At 57.6% G+C, this 12167-nt stretch overlaps 1 protein-coding gene across 7 annotated transcripts in view; it reads right to left on the reverse strand.

Annotated features, from left to right (window-relative positions):
- Positions 1-12167, reverse strand: part of AFAP1L2 (actin filament associated protein 1 like 2) — a 98455-nt gene that overhangs the window by 12005 nt on the left and 74283 nt on the right. For 4 of the 7 annotated variants that reach the window (XM_040486527.1, XM_040486524.1, XM_040486526.1 and 1 more), the window contains exons 6-11: positions 9710-9793; positions 6694-6899; positions 5376-5555; positions 2673-2762; positions 923-1007; positions 272-376 (exon numbers count right to left, since the gene is read on the reverse strand). In XM_040486527.1, the coding sequence (XP_040342461.1) occupies positions 272-376; positions 923-1007; positions 2673-2762; positions 5376-5555; positions 6694-6899; positions 9710-9793 (750 nt within the window). The remainder of the gene's footprint in view (positions 1-271; positions 377-922; positions 1008-2672; positions 2763-5375; positions 5556-6693; positions 6900-9709; positions 9794-12167) is intronic. The other 3 variants (XM_040486529.1, XM_040486530.1, XM_040486528.1) reach the window with 1 other exon arrangement.

The raw sequence follows: 12167 nt of genomic DNA on the forward strand, positions 1-12167 counted from the left end.
CCCGGTCCCCTTCCCCTAGCCCTGCTTGCCACGCCCCTTCAATACTGATCAAATAAAAAGAGCACTGGGGAGACGGCAATCAATTACCAGCACTTCTGCAAAGGACCCAGCACTGCAGCAAAGACAGAGTCTGGTCAGGCATAAGGAACGGCCTGCAGCAAAGGTAAACAGAAGCCAGGAGCGACAGGTTCGCCATCGCCCAGAAACGTTTAAAGCAAGACCGAAAATCTCTGCCTGTGCCGTGACAGCGGCCTTCGGCTACGGTTCTTACTGGATGTCTCGAGGGACCTGTCCGGAGGCTCCAGCGAGGTAGACTTCTTCCGGCCCAGATTCATTAGGTTGCTCAGTTTGAGGCCAGTAGAACATTTCTTCTTGACTGTCAAGATGAGAGAGAAACCCATCAGCACGGCACACAGCCCACCGAGGCGTCCCGGTGAAAGACAGAAAGAAGACCAGACCCGTTCCCACTCCCTCTGCCCCTCCCTGCGCTCGGGCACACACGTGTTTGCACGCACACGCGCGCCTGCCCCCCAAACCAGGATGCACGGCCCAAAGTCAGGTGCCCCTAGAATCGCACATTCACGAGGGGCACCCCCCCCCCCAGCTCCTCTCACAGAACATGTCAGCCCTCGAGAATCTCCGCGGACTCTTGGCTCAGAGAGATTGGGTCCGGGGTTAGCAAACGAGAAGAGATACAAGAATATTCTAACCCCAGCAAATTCATAAAACGTGACCTCAACGAGGTCACCTCTCTCTTTTTCCCGGATTTGTCAGCCGTGTTATTTCCAGGCAGTGTATAAGTTGGAGGCACGTTGGCAGCAGCTGTCCAAACCCGTTAGGGTTGAGCCACACAGCCACGTCTCACGGCGTGGGGTCCCATCCCCCCTCCCAGGCCTCGGCTGAGGGCCACAAGCATTGGTACCATCTTTGGCCTCTGGGACCTCGGGGTAGCCATCTACGGAGCTCCCATATTCCGGGGCCGACCCGTACTTCTCCGTTACCTCTGGCTGTGGAAAAGAGGGAGACAGGTGAGCCATCTTGTCTGGGAACGGTTACCTCAGGGATCACGGTTTAAGGGAAACTAATAGATAGCTTTTGGGTGTCGCCTAGAGGTTCCTGTGGAGTCTGGGTCACCGATGGGACACTGGCCACACTTCCCTTGGGCCTTCTGGGGGACATGCCTTCACCTTCCCTTTCGCTGCCCCATCCCAGAGACCGTCCTCTACTTCAAGGCCACCACACATTCAAGTTTACAAGTTCTCAAAATGCTATTCGACCTGATGCAACAGCGGCCCTGTAGCCAGCGTGAAGGGCAGGTGGCCAGCTCTGGGGCATCAGAGTTGACGTCCCAGCCGAAGCCTGCTGTCAGGCTGGGAACTATCCAGACAGGAGCGTGAGCAAGGCTTTTAAGAACTGACTGTGCGGGGGCGCCTGGGTGCCTCAGTCTGTTGAGCGTCTGACTTCGGCTCAGGTCATGATCTCGTGGTTCGTGAGTTCAAGCCCCACATCGGGCCCCGTGCTGACAGTGTGGAGCCTGCTTGGGATTGTCTCTCTCTCTCTCTCTCTCTCTCTCTCTCCCTCCCTCTCTGCTCTTCCCCTGCTCACTCTCTCACTCTCAAAAAAACTAAAAAAAAAAAAAAAAAAAAAAAGAAGGGACTGTGCCACTAACACATCACTAACACATCACTAACACATCAGGCTTCAGAGAAGGACCAGCTTGCCTGCACAAGTTCAGACCACGATTTGAACCCTGGCTGGAACGCTCTCCATCCAGGCCTGGTGCTTGACTTACAAGCCTCTCTGGGCCCTGCGGTGCACGTGTTTCAAGAGGGATAACATCCCCATCTACAGCCCTGGGGCTGCTAGGGGACTAGAGACTTTCCAGAAGGGTGTGCTGGCCGCCGCTGCTGTTAGAATGTGAAGCACTCAGAATATTCCAACCAAGCTTCTCCCAGAGAACCACTTCCTCCAGACCCCTGGGTAACAAGCTGAGGATCTCTCAACCAACGGGACTGGCCTCAGGCGGTGGCTCGAGGACTGACATGCGTGACCGGGTTACTCCATGAGGAATGGCCGGTGCCTTCCCGATGAACGGAGCGCCTCCTCCCTACTCGAGCCATCCGCGTACCCTCTGCCCTCTCCCCTGCCGGGGCAGGGCCGCCCAGGGTGAGACCCAGCGACGCCGCTCTGTGCACACCCGGGCTCCGGGGCACCTACCTGCAGATTCTTGGGGACACGGAATGGGAAGCCTCAGGCGATGGCCCTCCCCTCGGCCAGCACTTGGCCCTTAAACTGGGGCCCCACAGCTCCGTGCGAATGAGCAACAGAGCCCCTCTGGCTGGAATCAACCCAGGACGGTTCTCCCAGCCCGGAAGCTCTACTGAAAGTAAGTGCAAAACAAGGGCCTCATACCACGAATTTCCCTGATTAAGAATGGAGGGCACGCTGACCTTTGTTCCAATCGGCTTCCTGCGCCCAAGCAAGAAAACATTTCGGGTTTGTATCAACTTCCTCAGTTTTCCTGCCAACCTGGGAACCACTGCCCTTATCCCAGCATCGTACGTTTCCCACTCATGGGGCTGAGGTGCAAAAGCAAAGGTCTGTTTCGTGCTTGTAACGTTCACGGAGGAGCAACAGGACGGCACTCTCCTCCAGGCAGGACGGAGGCTTACTTTCGGGCCGCTCAGGCGCTGGGCGTCTGGGGTGTACTGATTTCCCTCGGGCGCTCCTTCTGCAGGCAGGCCACTCACCTCCTGGATGACCTGAAGGAAGAGAAAGCCGTCAGCGGAGTCGCCTGCTGGCCGGTACTCACAGCCAGACGGCAGCTGGAGCCCCTGGAGGGGGAGCGGCTGGAGGCGACAGGCGACGCACAATTTCCAAGGGACGGAGACCCTGCCTCTCACCCCTGGCACCTGGCCCGTGACCGGGCAGCCTGCGGTGGGGGCGGCCCGTTCCATGGGCCCACTCCCCTGCACCCCCCCCCCCATGTTCCGCTGGTGGCCGCTTTACCGCAAAGCCTAAAGATGGCCCAAGCCACCAACCCTCAGCTCTGCCAGCCCCCTCCCTGCCCTCACCCTGGGCAGGATGGGCCATTCGGCCGCGGGTGTTAGGAAGAAGTGCACTTGTCAGCTGCCCCCCCCCCCCCCCGGCTTTTCGGGAGCCATGGAGCTTGCTGCGGAGAGCCTCCACACTGCTCAGGAAGCAGGCCTGCCAATGGCCTTGGTCCGGCACTGGCTCTCCATCCAGACTCACCTGTCACAGTCCACCCCCCCGGAAGGAGCCTTTTAACTGGGGGCGAGCGGGGGTGCTGGGCTGGGGGCACCAGGGTCAGAGGCGGCTCTGGCCACTCTCAGAACCGCTGTTCTGAGCCCGGAGCCACCTGGGGGATTTCCAGAGGGTCAGAGCCCCGGGCAGCCACCAACAGCCCTCTGGGCTCAGCAAGAGTCCGTTCAGAGACCCTCCCTTTTCGGTGGCTGCTTAGAGCAGTTTATAGAGACAAGTTCAAAATGAGAAAAGCCGCAGAACAAAAGGAAGAAGGGCGGTGGGGACGGGGGAATACACAGCACTTCTCGCCTCTCCCATGGACTCCAGTTCGGGACTCTGGTCCACACGGCGGACCAAACGTGCAACGTGGTGCCGTGGGAAGAGGGCAGCACCGGAATCAGACCGCCAGCTGCGTGATCACGCGCCTAAGCTTCAGTCACCACGTCTGTGGGATGGGACGACACCGACACCACCGGGCGGCTGTGAGGACTCGGTAAAGGACTCGGCACAGGCCAGGCACGTTCAATACCATCCTCATTAGCTGGGGCCTGGATATGTGGACCCCTTCGCAGGGGAAGCATGCTAAGCCTGGAGTCCAGACTCGAGGGCTTCTCTGGGGGAGCCCTGCCTTGTGCTTTCCTTTTCTGGCGTTCTCATCCCATATCCGCATTTCCCGTTCACCGCCACCTACTGTCCCTACAGCCAGGCCATCTCTGTGCTCACCTGACCAGGGAGGAGAAGGGCCTCTGTGAAGGCCCACAGACAGGCTGTGCCTTCTGAAAGTATTCTTGTCTTTGAAACCACCGGCAGGGGTCTCAAGATGAGGGCATGAGAGTTGGGAAGGGAGGCTGGGGTCAGAGGAAGAGCAGGTGAGTGTGAGACGTCAGAGGAATAGCACTGGGAGCAGGAGTAGCGTGTGTGTGTGTGTGTGCGCGCACGCACGCACGCATGTGTGTACATGCATGCAAGTGTGTGTGTGTGTGTATCTGCAAGTGTGTGTGCATGTAAGTATTTGTATGTACATGTGTGGATGGGGTAGAGGGCACCTATGGTGAGTGCCCCTACACTGGACATGCATCAGTGTGGCCGTGATAGAGGAGGTGGGGAGGGAAGGAAAGAAGAAGGGAGGGAGGGAGGAAGGGGAGAAGGGGGGAAGGAGGGAAAGGAAGGGGGAGGAAGGGGTGAGTAAGGGGGGAAGGAGGGAAAGAGGGAGGGAAGGAAGGAGAGGGAAAGGGGGTAAGGAGGGAGGTAGGGGGAAGAGGGGAAGGAAGAGGGGAAGGAGGGAAGGAAGGAGGGGGAAGGAAGGAGGGGGGAAGGAGGGAGGGAGGGAGGGAGGGAGGGAGGGAGGGACCTCTCTGGCTCTGGTCTCACCAGGGGTCCTGCTGGGTCTGGAGATCCCTCTGCAGCTGTGGGCCCCTTCTTGGTGCAAACCTCATACCTTCTGGAATTGTCATGCTTATTTTTCACATGGGGCAAACCAGGTTTCATCATCACTGGGAGCTGTACCGTGTATCTGTAGGCAGAACTGACCAAGGCCATTTGTGATGGTAGAATAGAGGGCTGCGGTCACGCAGCACCAGGTTTGAGACCCAATCCTGCCACTCACTGGCCAGGTGACCTCGATTGGTCATCTCCTCCCTCTGAGCCTTCATCCCCACCCCTGTAAAATGGCAGTATTAACATCGCCCAGCGCCCCCCCCCCCCCAGTGTGGTTAGGTGGGTTAAGTTTGCCAAGAGCACGTGGCCCATGGTAAGTGCTTTACACGTGGCTGTGCTGTCGATTCTTCCTTAATGAGGAGGTTCGTGGTGCCTCTCTAGAGGCCAAAAGGCAAACGACTGTCCCCAAGGGCCCAGCTCCAGGCCCGGCAGCAGGGTGCCGTGATCCCTTCGTTCCGAATGATGGCTACCACCTGGAACACGGAAGCCCTGGGAGTTTGAAGGACTGTAGATCCTTTACCCTTGACAATGGCCATCCCTTATAGAAAAAGTCAGGGAGGCAGAACTGAGGAGCCCCCGGGGAGCCCGCAGGGGAGCAGGCCCAGCAGGCCCGGGGGGGGGGGGCCCCCGCCCCCCCCCCCCCCCCCCCCCCCCCCGCCTAGTGCCACCCTCACCCTGAGCCACTGCTCTGCTTGGTCCCTGCTCTGCAGGCCGAGCACGATCACGTCGGCGTTCATGGGCGTGATCTTTAGCTTGTGCTCCTTCTTCCGCACTTGCTTCTCCTTGTGGATGACGCTGCTGCCCACCAAGTTCACGTCCAGCTGCGGGCTGTGGTCCTTGGAGGATTTGTAGCACTAGGAGGGAAGAGAGACGCTCTGAGGCCTTGCCAGGCCTGGCGGGGTTCCGCAGCGGAGGGGCCGCGGGCACAGCAGGACCCCCGGGACCCGGGCGCTCCCCAGCAAAACCAAAGGTGCGGACCCGTGGCCTCGAATATCAGCAGCTCTTGTTCTCGGCACCAGAGCGACCAGGCTGATTGTCTCCCCTCCCGCACCCCTCCTCCTTGCCAGTCTCGCCCAGGGATGCCCCAGACCCCACTTATCCATGCTGCGCGAAGGTCCCTGTAGGCCTCAGGTTGCTCCTAAAAACACCCTCTGTAGCCAACTCTCATACTTCTGGCTGGACTCACTCACTTCCCCGCCTGTCTACATTTCTTGCTTAGCGCCCTCAGGAAGGGGGCCGTAGGGAACCGAGACTAAGCTTCGTATCTGCTTAGTTCAGAAAATGGTGTGTTAGTGCAAAAACACGGGGACTTGCTTCCCCTCCCAAAACACTTGGCCCCTCAATTTGTCACAGGTATAAAGGGCGTCCTCACGGGGGCTGCTGAACAGGCTTACCAGAAAGAACAGAATCGGGCATGTTGTGAGTGGTGAATTAAGGGCACTTATAATGATTCCAAGGAACTGCCAATTAGGACATAAAACTGTGAATTTTAATATAGGATCACAGGAAACAGGGCTGTGGTCAGAGTAACAGCTTCTGCTTTCCTTCGGGGTTTTGTCTTATAATCAGTAATTCAAAATACTGTGACTTCGGAGACGATGCCTCTCATCCTAGTGCCGCACAGGCAAGTGCAGTAGCCAGAACGGGGGGGGGGGGGGGGCCGGGGGAGTCCTGACCGTGCAGCAGGGTGGGGTCAGGATGTGAGGAAGGAGCCCTCAGGCCGAGGGGACAAGATTCCTGGAACCCGTCTACGGGATGGGACTGGGGGCAGGGAGTGGTAACCCCAGCCCCCTCTGAATGACAGATGAAGGCTACTAGACCCTTTTAGCTGAGATAAGGCACTTTCGTTCCTGCAAAGTTCTGCACACGATTTTGGGTTAGGAGGCGGAGAAAGCCTCCAGACATAAAAGGCTCTGACCGCCTAGTACCGGGGTCCATCTCCCCAACTCCCCCAAAGAGAAAAGACCGGAACACAATGAGAGACCCACTGACCAGGAGCCTGGTGTCCTTGACGACGCACAGCTGCTTGGCCCACTGTCCCAGCCACTTCTTGCGCCACAGGAAGGCGCAGATGCGGGCGTCGCGCATCAGCTCGATGCCGGCCTCGGGCGACGGCCACTGATAGGGGGCCGACTTGCCCTTTCTGTTTTCCTCTTCGTCGTAGGACTCGTAGGAGCTGCTCACCGCCTCTCCGTCCTCTGCAAGGAAGAGCCACGGGGTCACGGACCCATCGGGCAGGGGCCATTCCAAACGTGCTCCGTCCAGGAGGGAGGGCAGCAGGCAGGGGCGGCCAGCGGCCTCCAGGCCGCAATGCACCTGCCTCTCTGTGCCCTTGAACCAGCCTGACAGCCACCAACCACAGACCTGGGCAGGCCTGGCCCCCAGATGTCCGCGGTGAAGCTTCCTGGATGCTGCTTCTGGCCACAGACATGTAACTAAAACCAGGAGTCTCTCCCTTTTCCTCCTCAAATCTGTCACCCCAGGCTCCGCAGAAACCTCCGACGAGACACTGCCCACAGGCGACTGTTCACGCTTCACAAGGCCAGTGCCCCCCCCCCTCCGCCCCCCGGGGCCTGTTTCTTCACCTAAAGGAAGAAGCAGGGGGTGAGCCTAGCAACAGGCATTCTATGGGCCGCAGGAAGGGCTCACCATCTGAGCCCAGGCTGGGCACATGCTGAGCCTCCCACAGCCGCCTGCCCAGCAGGGCCTGCTCTGTCCCTGGTCTTGTCCTGGGAGTGGGGGGGTGGGGGAGGTGGGCTAGAGCTTCTTAGGGTGAAAGAAACCGCAGTCGGAAATGGCTCTGTGCGGAAGGCCGGCCGGCCCCCTCAGTCGCAGCCCTTTCCCAAACCCACTTCCAGCCTCCCCAGACTCTGCTCGCTCTCCCCCGCCCCCTGCACACCTCCCTGCACAGACAGCCCCTTCTGCTGCCTTCCATTCCTACCCTTCCTCCGCCTCTGGCGACCAGCCCACCTCACGCGTGTGTTCCGCTCAAGAGAATCCCCAAGCTCACCAAGCACAAACTGTTCGATTCTGTACACGGCTCCACATGCCTCAGTTTCTGTCCTCCCCCCGGACCCTGCGAGAGTTGCTCTGTTCTCTAGGCCTCGCTGCGCTACTCAAGATCAACAAACACTAGGTGAAGGACAAAGTCAGTAAAACCCCAAAAAGCAGGACACGGAGAAAAGAGAATCTCAGGATCTCTGGTGCAATCCCTGCCTCGGCACGCAAATCCTGTCTGTTGGAATCTCGGTGCTGCGCTGGCCTCTGCTTGATTTCCCCCCCTGGATGGGGAGCTCACTATCTTAGGAGCACCGGATACCTCCTTCTATTACTGGGTAGCGATAACAGAAAGTCAGGCCGCTATCTACTCCCCCGGGACTTCAACAGACATGCTCTGGCCCTTTGAGTCGCAGTGAATACACCTCCTCTACCCTCCCCCTGATCCCCTTTGGAAAAAAGTCAGCCTGTGGGCCCATAGCTTTCCCTTCTGCAGAAGCCCCTTCTACTATCTGCACAGCCGGGGTCCTATGTACTAGGAAAACAGCACCGCCTCTGAATTAAAACGTAGAAAAACGTAACGAGGCCACGGCCACAGTTATTCCAGCTCCAATGCCAATGAAAATGTGCTTTACTATTCCTAAAAACAACACCGTCAGTATTTTAACACCAGCTTTCTTTAAAAGCTCCCTTTCACATCGTCATAAAAACGTGGCACAGTTCATAATTTCACACCTATTAAAGAAGCAAAGATTGAAAGCCATGGCATAGCCAATGGGAGAGCCGAACTCTCCCACTGCCGGTAGGAACATACAGGAATGCAGGCCTCTCAGAAGACTACCCGGCAGCTTGTTGTTTTGTTTCGAGAGCCGTAAAAACACCCATGCCCTTTGACTCCCACAATCCCAGTCCTGGGAGTTGATCCTAGGAAACTAGGTTTTTTTTGTTTTTTGTTTTTTTTTTAAATAAAGAAGCAGAGGGTGGGGGAGGTTACATGCGCCAAGATATTAAATCCAGGACCATTTACAGTCAGCAGAAGGAGAGCAGGGAGGTGGAGAAGCATGACTGCATCCACTCTGGAGCATGCCCTGCGACAATCATCAAGGAGAACTCTGAAGGCCAGTCCCCAGCCCAGTAAATAGGATCTAAGTAAGAAGGCCCAATTAAACTGATATGTGCGAGCTTTTATACCCACAGCTCGGTACTGAAAGGCAACAGGGAGAACTCAAGATAGCGGATTTCACCAGGTGGGAGGAGCAGGGTGATTTTACTTGGAAAAAAAAAAAAAATGTCCTCATGGTCACTGCGGTATTATCTGTACAATAAGTGAAGTAAGAACGATACAATGTCACTGGGATGCCTCCTTCAGTAGCAAAACTTAATAGAGGGAGGCCACCGAGTTTAGCACGAAGAAGTGGGCCGAACCCCCTCACTGGTTGTGCTTCTGGGGTCCCCCACGTGTTCCGTGGAAAATTCTAACACCTGTCCATCCACTCCGGGGCGGTCTGCGGAAGCTGAGAACAAACAGCAAATCGCAGTAGCTCAAACTACCTGCAGCCGCCCCGGGGGAGCTTGGGGCAAATGCACTGTAACTTCATTTATCTCTAAGAGCGATCGTAACACGGCCGTGAACGTGGGGCAGTCTTAAAGCAGGTACTTGGCTTCCAGGGGTCACGGGACGAACAGGAGTGACAGGCAGGATGCTCGGACGATTCCATCCCATTTCTGCACCCCTGGGTGGACCGCACCCCAGCATGTGCTGCTGGAGGTTTTGGGGAACAGAGGGCAGAACCACCACGCGGCATCCTGGTCCTTCGCCCACGCATGCGGATGCCAGCTGTGGAAGGCCGAGTAAGTCTCTCCTTCCGGAAGGACGACACATGCCGTGCACATGCAGGACCCATGCACAAGGCCCATGCGCAGGGCCACCCTTGGGGCATGCATCCTGTTCCCTGAGAGCCAGGCAGCAGGCACCAAATCACTGGCATTCCGCTCCGGGGACAGGCAGTACCCAAGGTGATCGTGGCGTAAATGACTCCGTCGGGCACCTGGACCCATCTGGGGATTCCAGTGGGCGAGAATCCACCACAGTGACCTGTATGAGATCCAGAAGCACAGAGAAAGGCAAGGTGGAGAGACACAAGCTGAAGAGAGGGGCAGACCTAAGCGCGGAGGGTGACACAGAGAGACCCAGTTGTCCGCCACAAGCCAGTACTTCCCCACTGGAGGGGTGGGTTCTCAGGAGAGGCCCTAGCCCGACCCAGGACATCTTTCCTCAGCACCTTCTCACCCAGAGATGACCACATAAGTACTCGTCACCAGTGGGAGGTGCGTAGAAGGCCCCTCTGGCTGGTACTTTTAAGAAGCACGTAGGAATTCTCTGCTGTCTCTTTGCAGAGGATTCTGTGGCCTTAGAGGGTGGCTGAGCCCACACTGGAAGGCGGCTAAACTACCTGGTGAGCAGTGATCCCCACGTAGGACAGTTCACGAGAAACAGACGTGTACTGTGTCACCATAACCTGGAAGGGAGGTTATCTGCTCCAGCAGCTGCCAGGTCCCCCACACGAGACATTACAGGCCAAGTAGCTGATGTCTCGGGCAAGGAGGCCTGACCCTCGTATCTCCTGCACAGGCCATCAGGGCGCTTACTAAGCTGTTACTCGGAGAGAGGGACCTGCCCCATCAGAGCCGGGTGGGGACAGTGCTGATGAAGCAGGACAAGAGCCCAAGCAACCGCGCTCTTGAAGGAAGTCCGCAAAATGGCTGGTGGCCAATGAACCAGGGCAGGGGGCAGGGGGCCAGAGCTCACTCCTCCCGGTGTGACCAGCACGTGTCACCGCTCAAACAGGTGCAGGGGACAACAAGCAGGAAGTGAGGGCAGGCCGGCTTTCATATGCCGGTGACGCCCTCCCTTCGCGGCCCGTGTGACCAGTTCTCCCCAGGTCATCCCCGGTCCTTGTCCCGGCACGAGAGGACAGGCCGTCGGCATTCTTCCTGCACACCTTGCTGTGTTCACGCCGTCCCCACAGGGACGCCCCGGTCCCGGCTAAGACCAACCTGAATTCACAGTCGAGAGACAAACCCCGACAAGCTTGAGCCCACTTGTTGATGACGAGGTGTGTGTCTGTCCCACAGACAGGCCCCCGGGAGCGTCTGGGAGGCAGGCCCCGGCTGGCACGGGCCACACCCCAGAGAGCCAGGCTTGCGAGGCTCAGAGGTGCTCGTCACGGTGAGTCACAGCTTCCTCCTTCCACACACATGAGGATGGCCGCGCCGCACCGTCGGCTTTGCTCTGGAATCACAGCCCCGCCGGAGACGTGGCAACACCCCACACGCTCAGCGGGTTCAAGCTAAGTGATGCCCGCCCACAAACCAGGAGCATAAAATAACCTCCATCCAAACAGGCCCTCACCTCCCACACAGTTCCTGGGACCGGAGGCAGTAGGTAAAGTGTGGAGAAGGATCCGACGCGGCTCCAAGGGACCTGTCCCATGTGATCTCTGGTCCTGTTCCTTACGGAGCCGACAACACCCCTCTCCAGCCAAGTTCCTTCCCACCACCAGGGACCCTTGCCTCTTGCATCTGCAAACTGCTTTGTGCTCTCAAAGACCTTTCACTTATCAAGGAAAGGAGCAGATTGAAGTAAGAGGGGGGAGCGAGAGGGCCAGAGTCCAGCTGCTCAAGTGAGTAGGCCCATGAAACTCTTCCTTCTTGAACTTTTGGGACCTTTCTGTGCTAGCGAATCCCTACGCCAAGAGCACTTTTTTTTTTAAGTTTATTTATTTATTTTGAGAGAGAGAGAGCATAAGCAGGGGAGAGGCAGAGGGGGGGGGGGGGGGACAGAGAATCCCAAGCAGGCTCCGCACTGTCAGCGTGCAGCCCTACGTGGGGCCTGAACTCACAAAACCATGAGATCAGACCCGAGCCAAAACCAAGAGTTGGACACTTAACCAACTGAGCCACCCAGGCGCCTACCCCCTCCAGAGCACTTCTGATCTGAATCTCCCAGGCTGAGAACCACTGGCCAAGGCCAGAGGGCTCCAGTGTGAGTCCTGCCCCTAGGGCACAGGTCACCTTAATTCCTAAGTTAGGTCAGTCACTAAGTAACCCTCCAAAGGCTGGCAGTCTCATCAGAGAGAAGCCAAAGTCCTCACCATGACTGGCTGACTTCTTTACCCTTGCTCCAGCCACACAGGCCTCCTTGCTGTTCCTTAAACATGCTGAGAGCCCCCCCCCCCCCGCCTCAGGGCCTTTGCATGTGCTACATGGTCTGGAAAGTTCTTCCTGGAGGTCTCTGCCTTCCCCGCATTCCATTTCATTCAGGAATCAGCTCCAGGTCATGCTGTCAGAGAGGCCTTCCCTGTTTAAAATAACACCTTCTCCTGCCCCAACCCAGCCCCTATGTTTTCCATCCTAACACTGTATTGTCACCTGACATGCCCCATGTTTATTTGTTGTCTGCCGTCCCT

This window comes from Herpailurus yagouaroundi, unplaced genomic scaffold (assembly GCF_014898765.1).
Source record: "Herpailurus yagouaroundi ecotype Mexico unplaced genomic scaffold, PumYag 163, whole genome shotgun sequence".
In the NCBI taxonomy this organism is placed as follows: Eukaryota; Metazoa; Chordata; class Mammalia; order Carnivora; family Felidae; genus Herpailurus; species Herpailurus yagouaroundi.